Consider the following 27,897-nt stretch of genomic DNA (forward strand, 5'->3'; position numbering starts at 1 on the left):
TCCTCTTAATTGCATGGTTATGGTCCTTCAAGATCTCATTCTTGGGTTGAGTTTTGCTTTCTGCGGGACTCCATAGTGACTCGGTAATAATTGTTTTCTCAGTAGAGATGATAAAATGCAGCCCGACATCTTCTGCTCTCCAGTCCAATTAAAAACAAACGAAAAAAGAGAACGAATTTCTTTTAAGAATATACTGGTAAATCTAGGATCCGGCGTTCATAAGTCAGTCAAAGTGTTGTTTTTCAGCTCAGTAGTTTGACCTCTCTCTCTCTCTCTCCCAGATTGTATAAGAAATGACTGTATTGTCTCTTGTTTAAATAACGCAATCGTTCAAAATGGCCCATATCTATCTTTATTATTGTGTGTCGCAGACAGGTTTCAATATATTTCGAAACGAAAGGAAGTTACAAGGAGAAAATCGCCCTCTAATTTCGTTCTTAATCGTAGACTAATAAAAAAAAATATCATTTGTCAAGCCACAGGGAAGAATCCAAACATATTTCCACTGAATAGTTCATGATCTCCTGGAAACGCTTTTACCGTATGCATCAAATTGTACTCCAGTGTGTTCTGTATCAGTTTAGTTTACATTAATTGGTAAATAAATACAGAAAATGTTAACTTAAATTTGATTAATCGTTATTGCTTCAGCTAATACACCTGAAAAGAAAATGGTTTTGTCACCTATAGTTAACCTTTTTTGAGGACCTAATTTTGCCCCAAAAACCTGGCGGACTGAGATGCAGTTGTATACAGTACTACGGTACTACGCATAAGTGCTATTTAAACGGTTGCGCCAGTCTCGTAACCAGTTGAGTAAATGTTGAGTCTGAATCGAGCTGTCGCATATTTGTTTATGAAGCTTATCCACTGGAAGGACCAGACCGGAGTCACAGATGCATTGGAGTTCTATTTTGTAATTGGAATGTAATATAATATTACAAGAAGACCGAGGGAAAGAATTCGTCAACTTCATTGATTCTCTAAAATATTGAGAGAAAAAAAGACTATATATATTATATAGATCATTACATTCAAACACGAACATGAAGAATGATGTTATGTCACTTCTGTCAACTGTCTCTGACACGAATGTCACTAGAACCACAGACGAGGAAAAAAGAAATTCTATTAACGCCGAATACGCCGAGGTTCTTCTTCCTCTTACTTCATTCTTCTGTTTTCTTGGACTTATAGGACTTGTCGGGAATAGTCTCGTTCTGTGTGTATATGGAAGAGGGAAACAACTGAAGAATAAAAATTACCGTCGATATATTTTATGCTTGGCGCTAATTGACATTGTGACTTGCATGTCCCTTATACCAGCAGAAGTTATAAAACATAGGAACTATTTCTCTTTTGAGCAAGATGGTCTTTGCAAAGCAAAATGTTTCTTCAACGTGTTCGCTGCTGCTTCCGCTAGCTTCTGCCTTCTGGCCATTGGATTTGATCGTTATTGTAAAGTATACTATCCTTTATCGAAGTACAAGGATCTAAAGAGTTCCTACAAACTACCCTGGTGTATTTGTGTGTGCTCGCTTTTACTTGGTGTACTCATTGCCGTCCCATCAGCCATCATGTGCGGGACTGATGAGTCTATCATGGAAACGTCAACAGGGGAGCCAACCGAAGTGTATCTGTGTGGGGCTGCGTCGGAATACAAGTACAGTATCTACAGAAGGGTTTATCGTATTGGACTATGCGTATTACAAGCAGTTGTCAGTATCATCATGATTGCTATATACATTAGGATAGGGGTGAAAATAAAATATCACTTACGGAGAATTTCCCGTGGAGGCAACGTTCCGCTGGACGAAAGCGACAGAATTAATTCTTTTAGTTCCGAATCAAAGACTAGATTTGCATCAACAAACATCACACTTCTTTGTATGGTTTCATTAATATATATTATAACATATGCATTTTACATAGGCTTGTCGTTTGTTAACACTATCAATATGAAACCAATAACATTTGCGTTTTTCTCACTATTTTTTCGGTTATACTTTGTGCAAAGTGTAATTAACCCGCTTCTTTATATTAAAATGGATCAGGACTTCAGAGACAGCTGTAGAAAAATGTTCAGCTTCGGTAGGAAAGACGATGATAGTACATCAAAGCGAATTTCAGAATTGTTTTTCAGCTCTCCTCCGCAAATTGTTTCATTGTAGTGTTCTCCAGGAATTAGAAACATGCTTGGAAACCAACCGATTTTCTTCCAGATTGTGTAAAAACATACCATGCATCATGGCCTTGAGTCTTTGGTAAACAGTAATGAAAGATTTTTGGCAGACCTAATTCTGCTTAGGAGAACAGAAAAAGTAAATGTGATTTGAGATTGCAAAGGCGTTTGATGATTTACGGAACACACGCGCAAGCACGGAACTATGCACTTAGGTTTTAATGCATTGTATTCGATCTAAACACTACATTCGCCTTTTCCCTGTGTACGTTAATGCTGTGTATACAAAGCACTTTAGTGCAAATTCTAAACCTTATGCCTTATTCAGAGTGAAACCACTGTTTCCTTGGTGTTAGTTATAACGTCTGTGTTGATTCAAATCCAATAAAGAACTGGAAGCTACTTAACAAACAACTTGGAGAATCAAATATTATTTTTTTCACTGTGAACATGTGCCTGGTGTAATGAATGGAAATAAACGTATTGCACATTATTTCAGCATCGTGTTATATCTGCCAATAATGTCAGCATCGTGTTATATCTGCCAATAATGTCATCATTTTGTTATATCTGTCAGTAATGTCAGCAACGTGTTACATCCATTACACATAAAGAACACATACTTTGCCATACAATGATACACATCACACAAGAAGCATAGAGACTTTACCATATAGTGACACACATCACACACATAAAACAGAGATATTACCTTACTGTGATACACATCACATATAAAGCATATAGACTTTGCCATACAGTGATACACGTCACACATAAATCATAGAGATACAGTGATATGTAACATACACACTTAAGATACCAACATTCATTAGAACGTTATTTTAAAACTTGTGTAATGATAATGCACACATAGAATACATATGTACATACAAACCATGGATAATAACATACTCGTAGGAACACAAGGAAAACATGTACATCCATCCATTTACATGCATACATAAATACATGCATGTATGCATACATAAAATACATACATACATACATACATACATACATACATACATACATACATACATACATTGTTTGTTCTTCACAAAACATGAATTCAAAGCATGCTAATTTGGATAAGGAAAGTTTTGAAAATTAAAAAGCCTATCATGCAGTTAACAATGCCACCGAAATCCAGGAGACTAGATAGACCAAAGCTTAATAACAACTAAGACTAAAACAAGACTAGAAGCTAAATTAAACAGATACAAATTTGTTTTCAAATCCCCCAAAAACTCCTGAACTTTGCTGTGATTTCTCAAACTAAACTTTCAGGCAAATCACAAGTGAATCATAAATCCAAACAAATTTTCCTATGTGTGAATTACGTGGACTTTTATATTACTGCGTTCTCTCGCATTAGGCTTGAAAAACTCAAAATAGCTGATTTAATAAAATTGAAGAAAAAAGAAAGTTTATATTTCAAAAGGGGCTGGAACTGCATGCAAATGCAAATATTGTTATCACAAACTTATACGTATTACACTTGTTACAAAACGCGTTGTGATTGCATGTACAGTATTGCAACCTCTTATTACAACTGCTATAATAGGAAACAGCGGACTTCATTGCAAAATATGGTATTACGGCATCCACATAAACCCATCTAACTTGTTTTTTTATATATACATAAACCTTATTCCGCAATAAATTAATTTCTTCTTTCTCAAGCACAATATATGACCCTCCAATGGGGTCATGAGAGCATCACGATACATGTGCCATACCAGTATCTTTATTTACATGGTTACCACGGGCGCCAGATGTTCTGGTGCGCCAAAACCCCTTTGGGCCTTCACAGTGGCACCGAGCGTCATTTTCCCTTAGTTAGCAACTGCCAATGACATCCTAATAAAAACTGCTAAAAGCTAAGTGTACATATGCTCAACCTTACGAAGAAGTGTTATAATGCAACCATGGTCTATTTCTTACGAATGTATGACGTAAAGCAACAAAACCAGATAGGTTGAATCTTCTATCTCACATCTCAGCATCATAAAGGTGTTGTACTTTTACAATGACGACGTTTCTTTCGTCGTAAATTAGAATGTTAAGAATATTCATGTTCCTCGTGGTCCTGTATGGATGTAATTTCCATTTTCAGTTTTAATTTCAGATTCTGAAAAATACCACCGATGGAAGGTGTGGTGAAAATGGATATACAATCAATATCTTCATGATGCCATCGCATGGCCTTTAGCGTATTGATATTATATCCATTTTCAGTGCCGGCATCCAATCAAAATACATAGAGGAGCTCATATATATATATATATATATATATATATATATATATATATATATATATATATATATATATATATATATATATGGCGTGTCGGGGTTTTATGCCGTCACTGTGGTAGGTGTGGGGTGGGGTGCTTCCAATATTTATTTAAATTATTATAGAAGTCCCACCCAGGCTCGATTTTGGTTGGATGTTACATTAGTGAAAGATGGATGTAAAGTTCCGAGCCCAAAGTCAGCAATGCCGACAGTTACATGATTTAATATACAAAAAAAGGAAATTCAACTAATAACAATTTAATGACAATTCAATAATCAAATGATTAAAATTTCGCAAGTACTCTCCTTCCGCTAGACCTGGTGATAGCCTATTGCATGATTTGATTAGCATTGTGAGATAGCTTTTCACCTGTCTTTGTATTCTACTCTTCTGTGTATTCTTCTCTCCTATCCTTACAATTTCTTCTCCTCTTCCTCTCGACTTTCCTCAAATTCCTTAGCCTCCTCGATATCTCTATACTTCTCCTCCTTTTCCACTTTCTCCTCCTCGACTTCTTTTTCTCCTCCTCGACTACATACCGACTAGACTTGTCGACTCCGACTACTCTACTAGTCTTACTTCCGTCTCCCCTCTTAGAGACTCGGGACTCACTAAACCGAAAGTTCTGTTCCCCCCCCCCCCCCAGCTTCATGTGAAAACACAAGGACGATACGATATTTTCCTAAGCCCTCTCATCTCACACTACACCCAGCCTATCATCAGATAGCGGCTATAAAATTTCTTCGGTCACGCATTTATTCATATCGAAATACTCATATGTTCTTGTATGGTAAAGCAACGTAGTAATAAAAGTACGGTAACAATTACTTCTCATACATACCTCAATAAATTGCGCCGCATCAGTACATATTCTTAATCATATAAAACAATACCACAGCAATCAGACGCATTCCTTTACATTACAACTCATACAAAGTACACAAATATTCAAATACCCATGAATCCATATTAACTAATCTTACACACTTCAACCATTTTCCAAATTCACAATTATCAAGCATGTGTAAAATCTAAAATATCACATGAATAAATGCACTAGTTTACTACGAAGTAATCTAATAGCGAATTGCAAAATTAATTTTGAGCACACGCTAACAATCTACATAATTCTCTACAAAAAACTCAAGCTCATTTCTCAAATACGCGTGTAAATTAAACACTACAACGGTAATTATTCATAATAAACGATCCTGCTAATTGAGTATACATCACACACATAATTAAAATTACAATGCCGTAATATTCTGCAAAATCGAGCAAATAATTTACTGACCATTACGAAGCTTTGTCTTTTCTCAGAAGCTTCTAAGTTTTCCCGCCAAATTACGAGTGGCTTTCTCGGAGTAATTCTATTTGCTCGGCAATCTTCCCAAGAGAACTAAATTTTCGCTTGCTAGTTGGCAGGTATAATTCGGATCGAAACTGTTATCACACACTCCGTCTCAATTCCGACTGGATGTCGCTTTGATTCGATCAAATCAAACTTAGCGGACAATGTTCTTCTCGCGGTCTGTCCACGTGGTGACGGATTTAGAACACGCCCCGTTTCTCGCGCGTTCCTCTGATCTTTGGACAAAGCTGTAGCACGTAGGTGGGATCACTCGATCTAACGCCTATGCCGATTCAAGATCATGGGTCTTCTCTCCAGTCACGGTAATCTTGCGTAAGAGATTAACTCTAGCCTGCGGCACGTTCAGACATCAAACATGGCTTGTAATAATAATACCTTAATTTATACACGACTTACGAACTGGTGTTCAGCAAACGTGACACTATATATATATATATATATATATATATATATATATATATATATATATATATATATATATATATATATATATATATATCCCAAAATAATTTAACATTTTCCTTCCTTATGTATTTCGATACTTCAATAGATTACAAAGTTTATCATAAATATCCGCGCGAGTATTACAAAGCAATGACAAGCTGGTCGTTGTTTTTCGTCTGACTTTTAACCATAGAACTCTTCTGGAAAATTTCGTAATATTTATACAGGTGAGTTGAAACATCGATGTCACAACGTAACTGACGAAGACATAATATTTCAGAATAAGATGCTGACAAATAAATAAAAGTAACAAGCATAAAAGTACATAAAAGTAGCATGACGAATGAAATGATGAACGGACCATTACACACATACCCGTAATAATCATTATGATCGATCAAATAAGTGAATTATGCAATAGCAGGCAGGATAGTCAAATGAACTATCACTTTAAAAGAGGAACATAAACATAACGTCTTGATGTTATCAAGGTCACTGAAGAATTAAATTATGTTGTTGAAGTTTCATGTTTCTGATGAATCTGGTTGGTGGCGCAGATTCTATGAGCCGCAAAAAAGTTAATTGTAAACGTCTGACACTCGTGATCTATCGTAAAGAAAAAAAGTAAAGTTTTTTTAAAAAAAAAATTCAGTCGTTCTATTTACACTGATTTTCAAAACAATACTTTTTTGCAACAAGTCGTAATTACTTTCCAGGTCCTTCCACTAATGTCCAGATTAGATTCAGCTTCAAGAGTTGTCCTCAGATGTTTAAAAACAAGCCTCGCTTGCTCTTCAGCAAAGTGCAAAAAAGCAAAATTTTAGCAAAGGAAAGTACAGCTGATTATATTTAGTATATACTAGTACAAATGTTCTTTTACTTCTTAAAACTATCTAACCAACAAAGAATACCATGAATACTAAATCCATAGCATTTGATCTCGTCCTTAAAACCATCTAACCCACAAAGAATACCATGAATGATAAATCCATAGTGTTTGATCTTGTCCTTAAAACCATCTAACCCACAAAGAATACCATGAACACTAAATCCATATCGTTTGATCTCGTCCTTAGAACCATCTAACCCACAAAGAATACCATGAATGATAAATCCATATCGTTTGATCTTGTCCTTAAAACCATCTAACCCACAAAGAATACCATGAATACTAAATCCATAGAATTTGATCTCGTCCTTAGAACCATCTAACCCACAAAGAATACCATGAATAATAAATCCATAGCGTCTGATCTTGTTCTTAAAACCATCTAACCCACAAAGAGTACCATGAATGATAAATCCATAACGTATGATCTTGTCCTTAAAGCCATCTAACCCACAAAGAGTACCATGAACACTAAATCCATATCGTTTGATCTCGTCCTTAAAACCATCTAATCCACAAAGAATACCAGGAACACTAAATCCATATCGCTTGATCTCGTCCTTAAAACCATCTAACCCACAAAGAATACCATGAATACTAAATCCATATCATTTGATCTTGTCCTTAAAACCATCTAACCCACAAAGAATACTATGAATGATAAATCCATAGCGTTTGATCTTGTCCTTAAAACCATCTAACCCACAAAGAGTACCATGAACACTAAATCCATATCGTTTGATCTCGTCCTTAAAACCATCTAACCCACAAAAAATACCATGAACACTAAATAACCATTGTTTGATCTTGTCCTTAAAACCATCTAACCCACAAAGAATATCATGACTGATAAATCTATAGCGTTTGATCTCGTCCTTAAAACACATCTAACCCAAAAAGAGTACCATGAACACTAAATCCATATCGTTTGATCTCGTCCTTAAAACCATCTAACTCACAAAGAATACCATGAATACTAAATCCATATCGTTTGATCTCGTCCTTAAAACCATCTAACCCAGAAAGAATACCATGAATGATAAATCTATAGCGTTTGATCTTGTCCGTAAAACCATCTAACCCACAAAGAGTACCGAGAATGATAAATCCATGGCGTTTGATCTTGTCCTTAAAACCATCTAACCCACAAAGAGTACCATGAATGATAAATCCATAGCGTTTGATCTTGTCCTTAAAACCATCTAACCCACAAACAGTACCACGAATGCTAAATCCATATCGTTTGATCTCGACGTAGCCATCAACATGCCACTCAGTAAATTGGTCACTTATTGAAATATACTCTTCTTTTAAGACAATTTCTTGGTCTCATATCTACATCTTCAGGATTGAAGAGATATAGAAATCGGAGAACAGCGTCCCTGCAACAACAAACACAATACGTTGTTAAACAATGGGACACGTCTTAAGTGGCATGATCGCATACGTTCATATTTGAATTTGACTGAATGATGTTCTCCAAAGCTTATAACGGAGAATGAAAAGACACCTTCATATACAGCTTTTCAAAGGATTATCACATACATGTAAACATCTTTGTAGACAAAGTTCCGATATGTTAACCCTATCTTCACCTTGGCAGATAGAGCAGATATTTATGTACGTGGGGTCTGTGAATTTTATTGGATGCGGCGGCAAGCCACTGCATCAAATCAAATTTAAGTTGTTCAGATTTGAAAACTGTTCCTGCATGATAGAGACAAGGGGAACACAAAACTTGAATGGACTCATAAATTTCCACTCAAATACACCTGTAATGGCTTATCTCTGGTATGTAGTCATCCTTTCAATGTTAATCTTACTAAGTGTCATTTTGAATCAATTGCCTTCACCATTTTCGGCCGATTTACAGTGCACCGCTGTTGGTTTGTTGGCAATGCATACTAAGGACAAAATACTAAATTATCTGCTCGATCCGCCAAAGTGTAGATAGGGTTAACATATCAGAATCTTGGCAGGCTAAGATGACATGTAAAAGAAAACAGCAATCTATAATATGATGCACTGCTAAATACATCCAATCTATGCAATACATTTGTATATAAATGTATTTACCAGTAAATACAAGATACATGCTTGCAATTAGTTACCTTTCTATGGATATTCCATGTCGAGAAAACAGCCGATGTGACAATGTTCGACATCCAAGAACTCTTTCGCAACCCTCCATTTCCACCTGGAATAACTGAATTTCACATTTGCAAGAAAAAGAGTATTCATTTCGTAATTTGCTTAAGAATTTACTCAACCATCATTTAACCTAACTTCTAAATATATTAGTAGCATCGGACTTTAATATAGCGATATCCCGAAAATACATTATATTCCTACATGATAAAGAATTAACGCCGGCGAGAAGGTGTAACTATTCATTACAAGTATGCATATGTGTAATTACATTTTCCCCTTAACGTGCATTAAGTATCTACATAAATATAAGCAATGTTTTACTAAGTACATTAACATAAACGGTTTTTGTGTGCATATATTTCAACGAGACACGAGAACCGGGCGTAATAAATGATTACGAAGGGTAACTGTACTGAAGATTAAGTGTACTTATTATGTAATACCCATCCCCAGCTGTTCTTCCCCCTCCCCAAACTTACATTCTCCATAACAAATCATATGGAAGTTCTTCAACTTACATGCAAACCTTTAAACAGCATTCGGACGCGTACTAGTTCTATAAAATGAATGAAAAAGTACATTTACCTCCTACCGACATTTCTTTCCAGCTTTAAAAGACGACTTATTTCCATGTAGAAATAGTTGTTGTTGAAGCAGCTTTTTGTCCATTCATCGAGGGTAGCCACTTTGCAAAGCAATAAAAGTCACGTGATAGTTTTTTCCTTCTTTCCCATTTGTATAACCAGTGTTTTATTCTAATCCCATGTATATTATGCATAGATGATATGGAACGATGAAATTATCATCGATTCATCACACCATCACATTGCTCAAATACCATCGTGTAGTATTTGATAGGGCGATGGTGTGATGAAGCATTGCGATGACAAGATGAAGCGATGCGATGGAGCGATGAAATTACCATCGCTTCATCGTGTCATCGCATCGCTTTATCGCTCCATCGGACCGTGGAATTCAAAACGATTGCGCAGTGAAGCAATGCAATTGTCCCTAAGAGGATTCGTGGCTACCAATGTACTGGATATTACCCAGTTTAAATTTTAATTGCGCATGACAAGCATTGCACCGTATCTCCCTCTCATTTTCCGTTAGATATCATCTCAAATTCTGCCCGTTTATGAAGAAAGTCCGTATGGCATTGATTATTACGGTATTTTCTACACATTTCCAAACTTATTTTTATGTGCGAGCCAAAAAGTGTGTAAAAATGTCTCTGTTTTGGATTTTCTAAGTCTGTAGTCCAATACGGTATAGTTGGTATGCACTATTGGTCGCCTTATTAGCAAACGAAAGTGTCACTGTACACTGCACCACTTTCCGTTGTTATTTCCTATTATTGTTTTTGTCGTTCTTATCGGTCAGTGACGTACTAAGGGTAAATGGTACACTGGGCGGTGATGAAGGTCCAAAGGGGTTTTGGCGCCCCAGCACCTCAGGCGTCCGTGGTTTTGGCGCCCCAAGACCTCTGGCGTTCGGGGCAACCGCCCCGTCCTTTAGTGCGCTACTGTTATCGGTTCAGTTACACAATGACGACCAAATGCTCAAGTACAAGAAGTTTAAAGTTTGCACGGTTGACCCTTTGTGCGGAAGTTGAATGTTTGAGTATGTGAATGATTTGGATTTTTAACTTAGCTTTAACAATTTTTCAGTCATATCACTACGATATCTGCAGTGTGTCAGTTTTATCATGCCGTAAACATGTTACATCATTTCTCACCCAGTCACATTATCCTGTCACCAGACTTACCAATCCTATCACTAACCTCTTAATGCTGAGCGCCAAGCGGACAGCCGCTAGTACCGCTTTTACCAGGTATGACTCGGCCGGGATTCGAACCCGCGACCTCCCGCATCCAAGGCGGACGCCCAAATCACTAGGCCACCGGGTGGTCAGTCTGGAGGTGGACTGCCTGATTTGCACAGGGATTTATCCATTAATCCAATCATTTGCTATGCCTTTTTATTTCTTCTTGTACTCTATTCGTTATAGCGGGAAATTTGTTGTGGACACTGGATTGGTATTGGGTATACTTTATTTCAGCATGCAGGAGATGAAATGGTTGGTTGCCATGTCAACCAAATCCAGTGGAAACTTGCGCACATTCTTCCCATTCCTAAAAAGGTAATCCACATGAGACTGCCGCTAAGAGACCAATCTCTCTACTTAGATGTGTCTCAAAAATCTTTGAAAGCTGCTTTTATAAAACATGTCTGTAATTACTTTCACACAAATCTTTTTTGTAAGCATCAATCAGGATTTCTTCCTGGTCACTCCACTGTTTTCCAACCTATTGAAATATATCATACTGTTTGTAGCTCATTAGAACAATCTCTAAATTCTTGTATTGTACTTTGTGATTTATCAAAATCTTTCAAACGCGTCTGGCACAAAGGCTTATTATTTAAATTGAAGTAATACGGTGTTTCAGGTAATCTGAAATAATGGTTTGAAAGTTATTTAAGCAATATGAAATAAGCAGCTATTTGCACGATACTTACTCACGGGAAATTATAATAAATTATGGTGTGCCGCAAGGATCCGTGCTTGGGCCACTCTTGTTTTTAATCTATGTAAATGATATTGCCGATGGTGTGAGCTTTCTCACTCGTCTTTCTGCAGATGACTCATCTCTGCAATATTAATCCCATTATTGTGCTGAAATAGAGCTTGTCATGAATAATGATCAAACAGAACTGCATAACTAAGTCAAGAAATGGTTCTTAAAGTTTAATCTAGAAAAAACAGTGGCTATGTTTTTCATGAACAAAAACGTAATAAATAATCCTGAATAGGTTTTTCATAATATCGAGCTGAAATATGTGGATTATCATCGCCATCTAAGATTAATACTGGCATCAAATACCAAGTGGACTTGTCACATTGATAGTATTTTAAAATCAGTACCATCTCGAATTGCTAATTTCCGAAAATTAAAACACAAATTAAGTAAACAAATGTTATAAAAACAGTATATAACTTATATCAGGCCTATCTTGTAATATGCCAGTGTAGTCTGGGATGAATGCCCGTTGATCGATTCAGAAAAATTGGTAAAACCACAGCTCGAAGTTGCAATAATAGTTACAGGACTTCCCAAATACACTAGTAAGCAATCTCTCTATTTTGAAACAGGGTGGGAAAGCCTGCAGTCTAGAAGAGAAAGACAAACATTACTAACACTCTACAAGATCATAACGAGCCAAACTCCAGAACATATCTTTGCATTACTCCCTCCCACTGTGTCTAAACAAATTACAACCTTCGACGTTCAAACAAAATGTCCATTTGCAATTTCAGGCTAAATTCTATCAAATCATCTTTTATACCCTCAAAAGTATCTTTATGGAACAATTCTGAACATGATACTCAGTGTAGTATGTTTTACAGTGCTTGGAGAAAAAAAAAATGTTTATGTCTAAAAATAACATCTAGTAAAATGCCAAGTTTTATTAATCGAATATTGGATATTATCATTGTTAGATTAGGACATTTTGTATGTTCGTTAAAAGATCATCTTTAACATGTTCAAGTTGCTGACATCCTTTTTGTTCATGCGGTGGGATCGAAACCACCATGCTCTTTTTTATGTTCTGTTCCAAAACTGTAGACAATGAACCGAGTTAATGAGAAATTTACTTTCAATGTCATATGCAACTATTAGCTTAGATTTACTGCTTTGGGGAAAGGGCAATGCAAATGAAAAATATAGACTCTCTTCCTCTCTGTGCAACCAATTATTTTTTAATTATTATGTTGTCATGTTGAATATGTTGTAATACTTGTATCATGTAGGAAGATGGCTAGTTTAAGTTGTTTGAAATTGTACCCAATCCCATTGTATCCTATTGTGACAATAAAATATGTATATAAAAAAACAAATCCAGTCTACAGTGTGTGAAAATCATGATAAAATTACCCATTTTTCACCATTAATCTATTATAAGCTCATTACTTTCTTTCCATATCAGTCATGCTTTGATTGTTTTCAATTTGTGATTGCGAACAGTGAGATGATCTAATTTTTGGCCATGGGTTGTCCAAGTTCCGCCAAATACAGGCACAACAGCTGTTTATTTTCAGTGATGTGTGAAGATTTAAAACTTAATGTTAATAAAGTTCTGGTTGTATATTCCCCGCTTACATTTTCCTTGAATGTACTCACAATGTTTTAAACATTTCAGACATAAAACGCATTTTGATCGAACACTGAATTTGCTGAACTGTATAACAAACAGCTTGGTTACCATGGTAGCAATTAAAACTTGCTGCGATAATTGTAAGATATTGAAGAGGAGTTTATACCATATCGCTATAATACTGATGTCTGTGCTCAAGGGCTTAAGAAGTTGAAAGAAAGCTAAGTATGACAAATAATTTATAAAAAAGCATTTAAATAAAAGTAGTATGATCAGTTTTATGCATATTTCTTCACATCTATACTTATGATTGTACTTAAGTAGTCTTTTATTTTGATAGACGTAAGGAATATATCACAATGACCGCTGATGATGAATGGTGTTCTTAGAGCTTAAGATCAAAATTTAACAAGAACAAGCAAGAAGATCAACTTTAAATGTGTTACATGATTTTCCAAATGTTGCAAGCTTCAATTAAGTCAGAACTGCCGTATCCAATCATAGATTTATTGTTTTGCATCAGGGAAGAACGCATATTTTATAGTGAAAGCTTTAAGTGTACATACACAAATCTAATTTAAATTTATTGAACAATCCTCAAAATCCAAGTGTGCCCATCTTGTAAATCTTTTGTTTATTCTGAAAAGATGATGGCATTGTGTACGTCAAGCCATAAATTTTGCAAAAGAAATTTGCTACTTGACCCAACTTTAAGTATGCCATTCCATGTAATGATCTTTCTGTATACAGTATTTGACATGCTTGCTGTAGTCTAATGTAATTTTTGTATATACATAAAACATGTAAATGCATGTGTACTCAAGATGTCAGCAGGCAGTACAACTCAGGTTCTAAAATTCTATCATAAATACTAGTGAATGACAGAGCAATTAAGAGCATATATTAACAAATTTAATATATAACGCCAATTAAATGCGAAGAAAAGGTATAGGTATAAGCTAACTCTGTAAAAATGCAGTACTTTTTTGGCAACGAGACTGAACTGTGAATTATTCTAGCGAAAACTATCATAGGAAATCTGAGTCTTTAGTTTGTTTGGAAGCACATACTATAATTTTGCAAATAAACTAATGATTTGCTTCATACTTATTTTCTAGATTCATTTTCTCATACTTTTAAATGACAGTAATGCATACAAAAATTTATTTTGTTAGTATTGGATATTTTAATCATATTTGTCTTGATAGGTGTCAAAAGGCGTCATTAGGGGTTGGTGTGAAAGGACATCATTACGCAGCTAAGGGTCAAGATGTGCTTAGTTTGAGCTAAGTGCTCCTGAGCTTCATTGGACATTTTATTTTGCCTTAAATGGTAAAAGGAAGCATGGTATATGCAACTGTGCAAAAGTTTAAAAAAGATAGACGGGTGAAATTAAATTCGACAGAGAGTGACAGTTCGCATATAAGATCATGCGAACTTGCATATAGCAACAGTTACGTCTGGCCAGCATGATATGTGGGAACCAGAAATGCCCATGCTGCATCGGAAATACCCATCCTGCACCCCCTACTCAGGCCACTGCTAGAGTCTCAAAGAGGAGATTAATGCATGCAACGATATCGCAGTAGCTGGTTTCATAGGAATTTCCACTTCTCCGTTCACCGCGTCTCTCCAATACAGGCTTGAATTTAATGGGAGATTTATTTTCCCATTTCTGGCAGCCCATGAACCTCAAGTATCCCGCAGGTCTGAATATGGCTTTAATGCCTGTAAATCCAGGCACCTGTGGTATAACACCAACCTCGCTGACATATTTTATACCAATTGCTGTTGTACGCCACTGCTCAGAGTGCCGACCAGAGACCAGACAGTCCAGCAGTCCTTTTTTTCGACCAGTTACCAGAGTCAATCGCATCAGCGGATCATGCCACACACTGACCAATTGTACCATTATGTGCGGTGTCTCAAAGGGGATATGTTAAAATGGTCCACAAGTTTCTCTGCCAGGTCCTTCCAGCCAGTAATAGAGCGATCCATCGAATCTTATTTTCGGGCGCCCATCCATCTGTCTTTCCTGTCAAAACAAGCCTTGTTGGTTGTCCGAACACCTGCTCAGTCTGTGGGTCTGATGTTGCAGTGTTGCAGTCATACCGCTTGATGCAGCATTAAATTCCTTATGGAAATGTCCTTATAAAGGAAATACTTGTTGTACTACATCAAAGCGATTTTATGGCACCTGCCATGACTAATTCAAGTATTTTGGAGTAAACAAAATATATCACACCTGTGATATTCTGATACCTCTAATCAAGAAGAAATATTTTTACACATCTGCAGACAACTATCAACAGTGTACAGACTTAAACATTTTATCAAAAAAATATAATTATGTAATAACAAATTATCATATGTAGAGAATATGATTCTTCTAGTAAAGCAACAAACTAATGGTTCATTTAAAAACAGACAACCTCATATACATCGATGTTTAGTCTTGAATATTCGGGTGTGAGAAAGAGACTAAGACAGCACTGGAGGGTGAAGAGACGCCACAAAAGTCATTGGTGAAATAATATATATATATATATATATATATATATATATATATATATATATATATATATATATATATATATATATATGTATATATATATATATATATATATATATATATATATATATATATATATCAGTCATTGGTGAAATAATATATATATATATATATATATATATATATATATATATATATATATATATATATATATATATATACGTCTGGATAAAACAAGATTCATACATTTAAGCATATTGAAGATTTTAAATTATCAACAAAGTCACATACAGTACAAACTTTTGTGCATCCAACAAGAATTGATTTTTCCATATAACATACACAAATAAAGAATGTTTGTAATACTGACAGCATGAATACTGATGTAGGTCATCTGAAAAAAAACCTGATAAATTTCTATATATCTATTTGTTCAAAACAGAAACACACACACACACATACACACACAGTGAAACTCCCCAAAACCGAAACATCAGTATGCTGAAATCACCTCCATGAGAAGTTCTTTTAGTCTCAAATTTTTCCTTCCTTTATATTCTCGTATTTTCTCCCAGTAAACCAAAACCCTTCATCTCTGAATACTCAAATTTAAATCCCAATTTCAAATTTTATGCTTAGACAAATACCATAAACTGAAACTCAATTCAAACTTAGAAATATATGTTTCAGCTGCAAACTTCTGACAAACTCTGGAACAGATTTTTATGGATGGCAAGTGCTGCAGTGGACTGATCTGTGAGTCACACATCTGGAGAATGTCCCAAGGGCATGTGAGGTTACAACAATATTTGACACATGCAACTAGACAGATTAGAGCTGATAATACGCTAATCTGGTCTTTGCACCATACAAAGAGCCAGCTTTTATGTCTAATTACATGTATTAATAACTTAATGCTTGTGGGTAAGCCATTTAAGACAACGTATCTGCCGATTATCAAAACATGATTGATGCTATTCATCTGTATCCATGATCAATAAAACACTGTATGCTTGCTTTTAAATTATATATCAGGGCTTTATTAACCAGGTATGTGGCCTCGCTTCTGATGCTTAGCCAATGGAGACCAACAAAATAGTGTTCTAAAAGATGGATTTACTCAACTGATTTTAAATGGAGAAAAATTATATACATGTATTTAAGTTAGGCCTGAGTCATAAGACTTTGAAATTCCTACCAGCTAACACTATATCACAGCAACATCTTGACCATGGCACTTTGCGCATTTCGAGACTGGTTATCAGAAACATCTGCTGCATAGTCTGCAGACAGTGTTAGTTAACTTTGTAAACAAAATACTCTGTTGAATAAACTGTGAACATTGATTTATACCAAGTATTGAAACATTGTGGAGTATCATTCATAATTCCAAAGGACTTAAAGTGTCTCATTTCTCTGATGTTTCTTGTGACAAGGACTGTATTTCTATATGGAGCAACTGTAGTCATTCGTCTGTTAGTACACCACTCCCTGATAACTCATGAACCCACTTATAAGGCAGGGTCAGATGTGGATCCCATTTTTTAAAACCAGAAAATAACAAATAATTGATCACTGATTGTTGAACTTGAAGAAAATCAGGATCAAAATTGGTAAATGAAACACAGACATATCCAGACATGATTTAGGTCTTCCATAAAAAAAATGATGAATTTTTTTAAGGGGGGTTTGGGGGTGCTCCCCCAATAGGGTCTCAAGGGGCAGTGCCCCTGATCGGGGGGTCCAGGGGGCTGAAATCCCCCTGACCAAAATTGCATTTTGCACTATAAAAACCTGTTCCTGGTGCAATTTATGATCATAAAATAAACCAAAATAATCATTTGAAAAACTAATAAACTTACCAAAAATATTCAACTTGACTTCAATACTTTCTCAATATTTATTGTCACATGAATTTGTTGTCCAATACTATTGATGCCGAAGTTATTTCATGTGCATGTCAGTGTTCACATAGTAATTAAATCACAATAATTTGCCAAATTTGGCAGCAAATATATTATACTTCTCTCTTTTGTTAACAAATCTGTAAAATAAACACCCTAGTATATCAACTATATATACGAATAATCACATTTATTCACTTGTCTTTTTCTCCAATGGACAAAACCTGTTGATATGCCAGACAAGCTCATTTTGCAGCAATTTCCTTCAACCTTTCGCTCCAGCCATTCCCATTTCCATACGTTTTTTAAACCATTATCTTAACTTTTTGTTGTCATGGTCTTTCTCAACAACTCAGGATGCCATGTTTTGCAAGCATGCTTCTTCTTTCCATTGCCAAAACAGAGAAAAATCATGTTTGTATATTGCTCATTTTATGGTCAGAAATGGTAAATAGGACCTGGAAATTTTAGTCAACATTATAAAATTATTTTAATAAGAAGTCATATAATTTGTTACATTTTCTTTCCAAATGACATTCTTAGTACACCGTAATTAAAGATATTCAAGGAAATTTTGATCAATGAAAATGTCACTTATGCCTAATGTATGCAGTACATTAATATTTAAATGCCAATTAAATAATTTTTATCAAGTTAAATACATGGTTTAGTTCTTTTAGTTCCTCTTAAGTGTAATCATCATGAATGCAATGTGTATTTAAATGCAAAAATGTATCAATCTATCATAACAGCTACATGTGCATGCATTTCTCCGAGAGTGCTTAGAAAAAGACTTTTTTTCTCATCTGCAAAAGCCACAGTAAAACAAACACTTCTCAAACCAACATGTTTGGGGGGTCTCAAGGGGTTTCACTGTATATATATATATATATATATATATATATATATATATATATATATATATATATATATATATATATAAAATTTAAGTATGCAATCAGCCATTTTCATTTTGAACATGATGTCTACAAATGACTAACAATAATGTAGAGTTCTCTTACTTGCAGTTAATCAAATGAAATATAGCTGTCTAAAAACAATCAAGCCCTTCAACAAGTATTATACTGACACCAGTCCTACAACATAAGTGGTCTACCCTGATATTTATTTTGATTTGGTTTGATGTCTTGCTTCCAAAATAAACAGTGTTCTCCAGTCGACTGAAAGGGGAACTAGAGGCCAAATTTTCAGGAATATCTCACACACTTGGCAGCTCATATTGACACTTTTCCACAAATTAAAGTTTAAATAATTTAGCTGGGCTATACTTTGTCTAACATTTTTTTCATGAATTAATCAAATTATAACACCAACCTGCAGGAATTTTTTTGAAGTTCAGTTGACAAACATTTAGTTGGTTCAAATGTGATGGTAGCCAAGGAATGCCAAAGTCGGTTGAAGTTGGGATATGTTCCTTTAATGAAACAAACAAAAATATGAAAATGTTGACAAATGTGATTAGACAGTTTTGTTTTATTAAAGAAACCAAACTCTCCTTTAACCAATTTCTGCATTCCATGGCTGCCATTGTATTTCAACAACCTGAAATATGTTGATTATTGAACCATTGTTTTACTGAAACTGCAATGACAGACATGTCTCATGACAAACTGGCATCATCTCTAAAAACTTGAAAGCCCTCATGTCAGGATCCCTTCTCTCAATGTTGGTGCAATTCTGTTCAAGATTTAAGATTTTTATTTTTTATTTTAGTAACAGTGGCCATATTTGACTGTCGACCATTATCACTTATAAAAATATGAAAGCCCTTCATGCCAGGATGTTCTCTGTAAAGTTTAGTCAAACTATGTTGAGCAGTTTTCTGAAAGTTACTTAAATCTATTCTATTTTAGAGATGGGTAGCCATATTTGATACTGAATGTATAAACGTTTAGGCCTTCATGATGACTGGATGCTGTCTGGTTAAGTTGGTTTCGTGCTGTTTCTGAAAAAACTGAAAATAACAATTGATGGCAGATGGATAGTGCACATTAGATGATGCATGATGGATGCAACACAGAACCATAAGCTCACATGCCCTTATGCAGGAGTACTAAAAGAACTGACCTTGGGTCATCTCTGGATATAAAAAAGATTGGGTCCTCTCTGGACATTAAAAAACTTTCTTCACACCAACATAATTCATAAGACATCCTAAAAAAGGTGAAAGATTGAGAATACACATTCTAGAATACTCTGTCCCAACATTACAATGTAAATGCAAATCTACCTTGGATCAATATGAAGACAGATAACATTTATTGTTACATGTATTAAACAAATTGAACTTGATGAAACTGATGTGTGGACTTCCATAATAAACCAACAACATGAATTCAGATCTCAAAATGATGTTTTCAATCAAAATCAAATACAAAAAGAAAGTTAAAATAATCTGATAATGTACAATAATGCATTTCAAAGTAAATGCATTGAAACTGAAGCAATCTGTGTTCGCTTAAATCAGGACAGAAAAAAGGGCAGTATAGTGATGCTGCAGCATGGATATGAAAATATACAAACAGGTGAGACAAGTGTTTGTATTGTAAATCAAGATAGCTTCAATTATTTATTGATACATGTAGTTTTAGGTAAAAGACTTGCAGCATCTTCCCAAAATATTTACTCTAATTATCAATAAGAGTTGTACTATTTTCTTCATACTGTGGATATAAAATTAAATTTTTACAACAGCTAGGAAAATTTGCCCATTTACAGAGAAAATGAAATTAAAAAAATGATATTTGTTTTAAGGACATTCAAAAAGTAGTGTTCAGTTGAACATGTCTTGCCTGTGAACTGCATAACGTCAAAAGTGAGGCACCAGTAACTGCAAACTTAGATTTATAGTAACATTGTCCCCAAGTTTCAGTTCAATACAGCAATGTATGTAAATGATACAGGGCTTTTTAAAACTTTAATGCAGGTTCTGAAAACAAAATTTACTGTTAATAATAATGCCAATACTATAAAAAAAAGTAGCATATATCTCCCACAATCCACAGTCAATTAAAAAAATCATGTTTTACAATGCTACTATAATGGACGATATGACCAACTCTAATATAAAGGCCGGGCCTATGTGCCGAGCCCAAGATCAAAACACTGGTGTAAAATGTGTAACACTGACACTAGAGTCACACAACTGAACAAACATGTCAAAATGAATTATCTTAGCTTCATGTGATTCATCCTAAGTAGTAAGTATGAAGAAAATCAGAAGTGAGTAAAAATAAGCAAATGAAAAATTTGTATCAGAATCTTAAAAAACTATTGCAGATGATAATGCTGTCACCAGAAAAGTGACTGCTTTGTCCAATGTGGACTCAACTGAACTACAGCTATTCATGACAGAGGCATCAAAGTTTTTATCAATATAAGCTGCATGCCAAATATTAATGAAATCCAATAATTTGTTTAACATTATGCCATGGAAACCAAAAGCAGGAGGACTAGCAATTATGGGCCTAAGTACTGCATCGAATATTAGAAATCAAATTCATACTGGGCCAGATCAATATGAAGTGCATGCTATTTTATGAAATTCAACAATCCTGAGTAAAGTTATGCCACAGAAACCAAATTTAGCTGGATCAGAAATCAGGGAATGTAACTCCTGAAAATACCAATTTGGGACACTACAAACTGAACTTATTCAAGATTTCATCAAGGAATACCTTTATGTCAAAATTGGGTTGAACTCTAACAATCCTTGCAAAAGTTATCCTTGGAGATCAAAGTCAGGAGAATAGGTAATCACAGGTAATTAAGGCGTATAACTCTTGTAAATGAAGTACAGTAATTCTGTGAACAAAACTCTATCAAAAACATGTCAATATAAAGTTGCAAACCAATTCTGGTTGAAATTCAATAAAACCTTGTTAAAATTATTTAACAGAAACCAAAGTTAAGACACTAGGCAATCTGGGGACAGAAAGCAATGTAGTAGAATCATGAAAATATTTTTTTTGAAGGTTTCATCCATGAAAAGCTGCATACCAAATTTGACTGAATCCAGCAATACTTGCCAAAGCTGTAGAACTAAAAGTTAGTTGGATGGGGAAACCAGGGGCCTTAACTCCTATAAATGACAACATATAAGACTGAACATCAAACTTATCTGAGGTCTCAACAATATCAAACTATAAACAAAATTATTGATGGACAGATGGCTGAATGAATCAGATTACTGAAGGGCTCCTCTGACTTCACTGTGCAGGGATCCTTAAAAAAATGAATGTTGTACTATCATTTAATTCTGACAGTGAACAAACTGAAAAAGTAAAAGAGTGAAAAAAGTGAAGAAAAATGTACAATTAGAAGACAAATGTATCACCTTAAGACTTTTATCCCCTCTCATATACAGCCTCAGTCTTTTCTCCCATATCCTCTGCACTTTAACTTAGGTATGGATTAATAATATTAAAACTTACATGAAACCACTTTACTTGTGATCTTAGTATATGTGATATCTCTTTACTCAAATACAAAATGAGACACTGGACATTTTGCAGAAATGAGGCTTTGGCAATACAAAGGCACATGTCTGTTTAACAGTCAATACATAAATCACAATTAGAACTGTGAAATTACAACACTTGGTAATAAAACTAAATGCCAAGTTAAAGTTAAACTTAAAATCTGAGATATGCAAGCAATAAAACTAATTACAGTGACCTAATATGGGATCATACCTGGTTAGTAAACACCCTTACCAGGGTAAGGTAGTTTTGATTAACCACACCTACTCAAAGAAATCTGAAGAGACTATCAGAACTAACATATAGGCTGCAAATTTGCTAAGGAGTATCCAACATAACAAAAATCAAGAAAATAATTTTGAGTCATTTGATATCTCCAGCAAGTTTAACAGTGCATCATTTTTATTTGGATCTGTGCAAAATGCATGACAAACTACTGCAAAGATACAACTATACAGAATATTAGACATTCACCTAATAGCTACCTTTGCAAAACACCCATCAACAAAAAGAAACTGAAATTTTAAGAGATCCAACCTTTACTGATACAAATAAATTCTTTAAGGTTCCTATTACAGAACTCAAGTACTTGGACAAGGGCAACACTGATCACAATCCAACTATAAACAAAACTGACAAACAAGCTCTATTACTCTGCACATTTCATGACTTACACCCATTGTGGCTGATTAAACAAGTGCAAGATTATATTTTTGTAGACATGCCAATGAAAACACGGTATGTTTGAAGCATGTATGGACTCCAAAACCTGTCTAAAATAAGCAACCAAAAGTACTTATGAACTAATTAAAATCACAGACAGAATAATCACAAATTCATTGTGGGTCATGATCCCCAGACTCTCATTTTCTCCTGGTCGATGAAGTAAGAAAAAGGTTAGCAAAATTCACTTTGACAACTACCGTTTGTGGCAATGGCGAAGGGATTATTTTATTGAAAGTAATGTTATTTGGTACTGTTACACGAGTTGGTGATAAAATGCCAACATGTTCTATAATTCCAAACAAATGAAGACTACAGATTTAGTACAGCATTACAACACAAATTCAGTTATGTGCTACTGGAACTAATATATTATCAAAAAAAATGCAAACTGTATACCAAAATTTGCTGGCCTGTAAGTTGATGCGGAGTATAACATGAATTTGCAAATTTTGTGAATTTTCCCTCCTTCATCCCTATTTAAGTTGATGATGAGCATAAAACGAGGCTAGATCAATACCTCTGCTTCGTCTTTTCACTAAAGCACATCCCACACAACATCGCAAATTTTATCCTATCTGAAACACAGTAAATTTTCAGGTCAGCATCATCTAATGTAACTAAAAATACCTAATTTGTTTCACACGAAGTATTTTAAACGAATTAGGTACTTTTACCTACATTTAATGACACTCTCCTGAAAATTTACGAAGTTACAGATAGGATAAAATTTGCTATACTGTGTTGAATGAAACAGGAAATTTGGTTTCTTGAATATTAAGGTTATTAATGTGTGCTATTTCACTGATGCTAAAATGATTATTCCAGTTCTGTGGAGAGAGAGAGAGGGAGACATATGTATTCCATTGCATTATTCTTCTTGCACCTCATGAGCAAAATAAAATATGCCCTGATCAGAGAGAGAGAGAGAGAGAGAGAGCAGCCCTTCTTCAAGCTGTTTTGTACCTTACCTTACTGCCCTCATATAGATGAAGATTTTCCCAATGAGAGAAAACAGTACATTAAATTAAAAAGTAAATGGAAACTATTAAAATATATAATATACTCCTTCAGTTTCAGAGGTTAATATTCACAACAGTTACATCCATACAGACTCCATTTAGGTTTAATCACAAGAATGACCACTTAGCATGCAGTGTAATTTTCTTTGCAAGTACAATGGCCTCTCCATTCCTAACAAACAAGATTATCCTTTCAGTGAGACTCAGTGCATATACACTTCCTGTACTGAGGCAGCATTTTGCTTTGATCTTTACTCCTGCTTGTTGTTGGCTTAAATTGTTCTTACTGTTCTGTTGGCAAGTACAAAAGGTGTCTCTAGCTGAGTAAGCACCTGACATTTTCTGGCATCACACGGTACTGTATTCACGATACCCTATGGGTAGCCACATTTCCCTATTGAAAGTCTGGCTAATTTGATCTGGTCTGCCAAATCATGCTCTCAAACAGGTGTTATCTGGAAATGACCTGACCACAGCTGTAGCATATTAAATTTGCATGTAAATAACACTGCAAAGTCAAGTGCTTCGATAAATGGATACAGTAACTAAAACAAGTAGGAACTGTTTACTATGTGGTATTAATGGATAAAAGAATATAGTATTGCCCTTGTACATGAACAAAATCACAATTGTCAGGTAACTAAACAATTAAACACATTATAAGACAGATTAAAATTGTCCTGAAACCTCTCTCTCTCTCCCTCTAATATCTGGCCATATTTTATTTGATCACAGCATGCAAGAACAATAATGTGATGGAATATCTTTGTCAAGGTTATCCATTTTCTAACTTGTCTATCCTAATATATACCTAACGTAATCAAATTTAAACAAACTATATTACTAGTGCTTGCTGCTTTAGTACAATAACATCTTAAGTAAGTAAATATAATACTGATGATCATGTAAATATTTTAATACCTACTCAATATCAGGTCCTATATTTTTTTCCTACACAACCTCTTCCCCAAAATGATTATTTTTTCACATACATTTGGAGAATTGTTTTTAAACATATAAAATTACATTACAAACAATAAAGTGATTTGAATGGCATACTCCATATATAAGTTGATTCAGAGTATAGGTCAAAGCCAAGATTTTCTGGCAAAAGGTATCAACTTATAGGCCAGCAAATACGGTACTATATTCAGGTTCTTTACAAATCAGGTCCTTAGTGGAATAACAAGTTGTACAGTCATTTAGTGACCTGGTATGGGATGATAAGGCTGAATATGATTATATCTGGATGAAGGACATGTCCCTTGCCCAATATGATCCCAGTGACCCATATCATACCATACTAGGTTATTAAGTGAGTATTTAAAATGCAATATGACACTGTAAAAATACCTGCCTATTTATCACCCTTGTTCATAATCTAAGGTAGTAGGGCAATAATAACTGCTGATGTTGATTAAAATAATGTGATTTACTTTTCTAGCTGAATTCATCTCGTATTGTGTCTCTAATAATAAAGAACAAACATGTCTTTTACATATCAGTATAAAAATGCAACATGTAATGATTAATACTGATGAACTTTATATGTCATCCTATTCATATATGCAGCTAGCAGAAAGTAATGTCTTGATTCTAAGAATGCAAGCATGTAGACAAGAACTATTTATATCAGAACCAAATTATTAATTCATTTTTGTGCTCCATACTAAAACAAAGCACAAATATTTACACAGATGGCAAATTATACATTAAAGAAATTATGCAAATTAATCTTAAGAAAACTACAATATGTACATGACATGTTTTACAACCCTTTGCAAAATTTAGCATTATATGCAACAATATTTAAGTCAAGATACAGAACATAGCAATCAATAACACTCCCACATACCATGCATGAACAAACCTCAAAACTACAAGAGTTCTACAGAATGGTATATTTCACTTCCTCTGCCACAGCTTGATCCGTTATATCTAGCCCTAAACCTAACTCCACAAACAAACCATACCCTACATTTGCTGGCTGTAGAAGCATCTTTCAAGAAAAATCCATTAATCAAATTTCATTGGTGTACATGCAACAGTTTAAGAGAAATTCAGCTAAATTCAAAAGTTAACAAAAGTCGTTTGTTAGGACTGACACTTTACTTTAGGAAAAATATTTTAAGAATTGAAGAAAAGATAATTTCATTTTTTCAACTGCTGAGTGTTGAACACATCTCTGATATTTGTGAGCACTATGATTTACAGAAATTAGCTATTATGGCATCCATGTTATATACAAGAATTGGCACCATCTTCATTTAGGAGTAAGATTTCTGGTATTTTCATTTTGGAAGCCAAATTTGCAGTCAAAATGGCACAATATTTTAAAGTCAGAACCAGCTATATACATGTATCATAATTAGTCTTCTTATGAAAACACCATGCTGATGTGACTTTCCATTTTAGAAGAATAGCAATAAAAAGATTTTCAAGATGGCTGCCATGGTGGTCATACTAGATGACAGATCAGCACCATTTTTTTTTTTCTGTTCAAGAGGAGCAACACGATTTTCAAGATGGCTGCCATGGCAGCCATACTAAAGATGAGATCTGAACAATTGTGATTTTAGAATCAATCAGACATCACATGAAGTCTTTTGGTGAAAAGCAAAGGTGATGGCTGATGTGGTGGCTACATGTATATTGGTTGTCAGTGTACAACTATTTTCATTTATGACCAACTAGACCTTGGAATGGAGCTGTATGAAAAGTTCCATGGCAAACCTGCAAGTAGTTTTAGAGTACATTAACAGATTTGTACCAATGGACTGACAGATTAAGGGCAACAAACAACAGGACATACCATAAGCTCTTCCTGTCTATGACATTCCTATGTCAAAAATGCCATCAGAATAGTGTAACAAATGCCTTGCTTTACTTTCCTGGTGGGGTTTTATCTCTACTTTCTATCAAGACTATATATTAATATATGCATAAAATGGATCAAACAACTTATTAGTAAAATCATTTAATGTACACATGACAAAAATGTGATAACAAATATTTTTCTGCATGCCAGTGATAAAATTTATTTTTGAAATAGATATACTAGCAAACATTGATAATCATTTGGTTCAACACTCAATACATTACTGCCTCATATAGTTAGGATGCCTTTTTGGTTCCACCTAAGATCAGGGACTGAATATCATCCACCATGTGCTTCAGCAGACATTTGCGGATAAATTTCACTGTCATATTGTAAATTTCAGATTCCTTGTCCCAAGGTTTACAGATGTTTAGATGATTTGCCTTGATTGCATGGTATTCCCCAACTCCAGGGTCTAAAAATGTACAAATTATGAAACTAATGAATAAATTATTCAACAAACAAGACTACTGTGAACAGCACAATATACAACAACCTAGTATTTAATAGTCCTCTATCATTCATTTTTGTCTGTGCCAATGAGCAGCAGATTATACAATCACCTGGCATTTAATTGTTCTCTAGGATTCATTTTGTGCTAACGACCCATATTTTTCATCTTTGGTGCAAAAGAGTTCTCTCCATGGCACTTGTAGGGTGTATAAAATAGACCCATGAAAATAAAGACAGAAGTAATTATGGGTAATTTAAGACTGTCTGAATCAATGCATTCAAAAGCTTTTGAAAAGAGAGTGCTCACTGCCAAAGAAAAATAAGATGATCAATTTCACTGTCTGAAAGAAATGTCCATATCTGTGACAGGACCAGGAGATCAAAACAGCAGATAAGCAAATATTA

General features: G+C 34.7%; 2 protein-coding genes across 3 annotated transcripts in view; one reads left to right on the forward strand and one right to left on the reverse strand.

Moving 5' to 3' along the window:
• Positions 1 to 705: 705 nt before the first annotated feature.
• On the forward strand, positions 706 to 2,675 carry LOC149795419 (neuropeptides capa receptor-like). The gene has a single exon (XM_089964093.1). It carries the CDS (start codon positions 1,047 to 1,049, stop codon positions 2,169 to 2,171), a length of 1,125 nt encoding a protein of 374 aa, XP_089820219.1. The 5' UTR covers positions 706 to 1,046; the 3' UTR covers positions 2,172 to 2,675.
• Positions 2,676 to 16,257: 13,582 nt separating this feature from the next.
• The window catches only part of LOC149795420 (protein SERAC1-like), an 86,970-nt gene continuing 75,330 nt past the window's right edge, over positions 16,258 to 27,897 (reverse strand). For both annotated transcript variants that reach the window (XM_089965213.1, XM_089965214.1), the window contains exon 17: positions 16,258 to 27,454. In XM_089965213.1, the coding sequence (XP_089821339.1) occupies positions 27,276 to 27,454 (179 nt within the window). In that variant the 3' untranslated portion in view covers positions 16,258 to 27,275. The remainder of the gene's footprint in view (positions 27,455 to 27,897) is intronic.

The sequence above is a fragment of the Sinohyriopsis cumingii genome, chromosome 7, assembly GCF_028554795.1.
Source record: "Sinohyriopsis cumingii isolate HCF-2022 chromosome 7, ASM2855479v2, whole genome shotgun sequence".
NCBI classification, from domain to species: Eukaryota; Metazoa; Mollusca; class Bivalvia; order Unionida; family Unionidae; genus Sinohyriopsis; species Sinohyriopsis cumingii.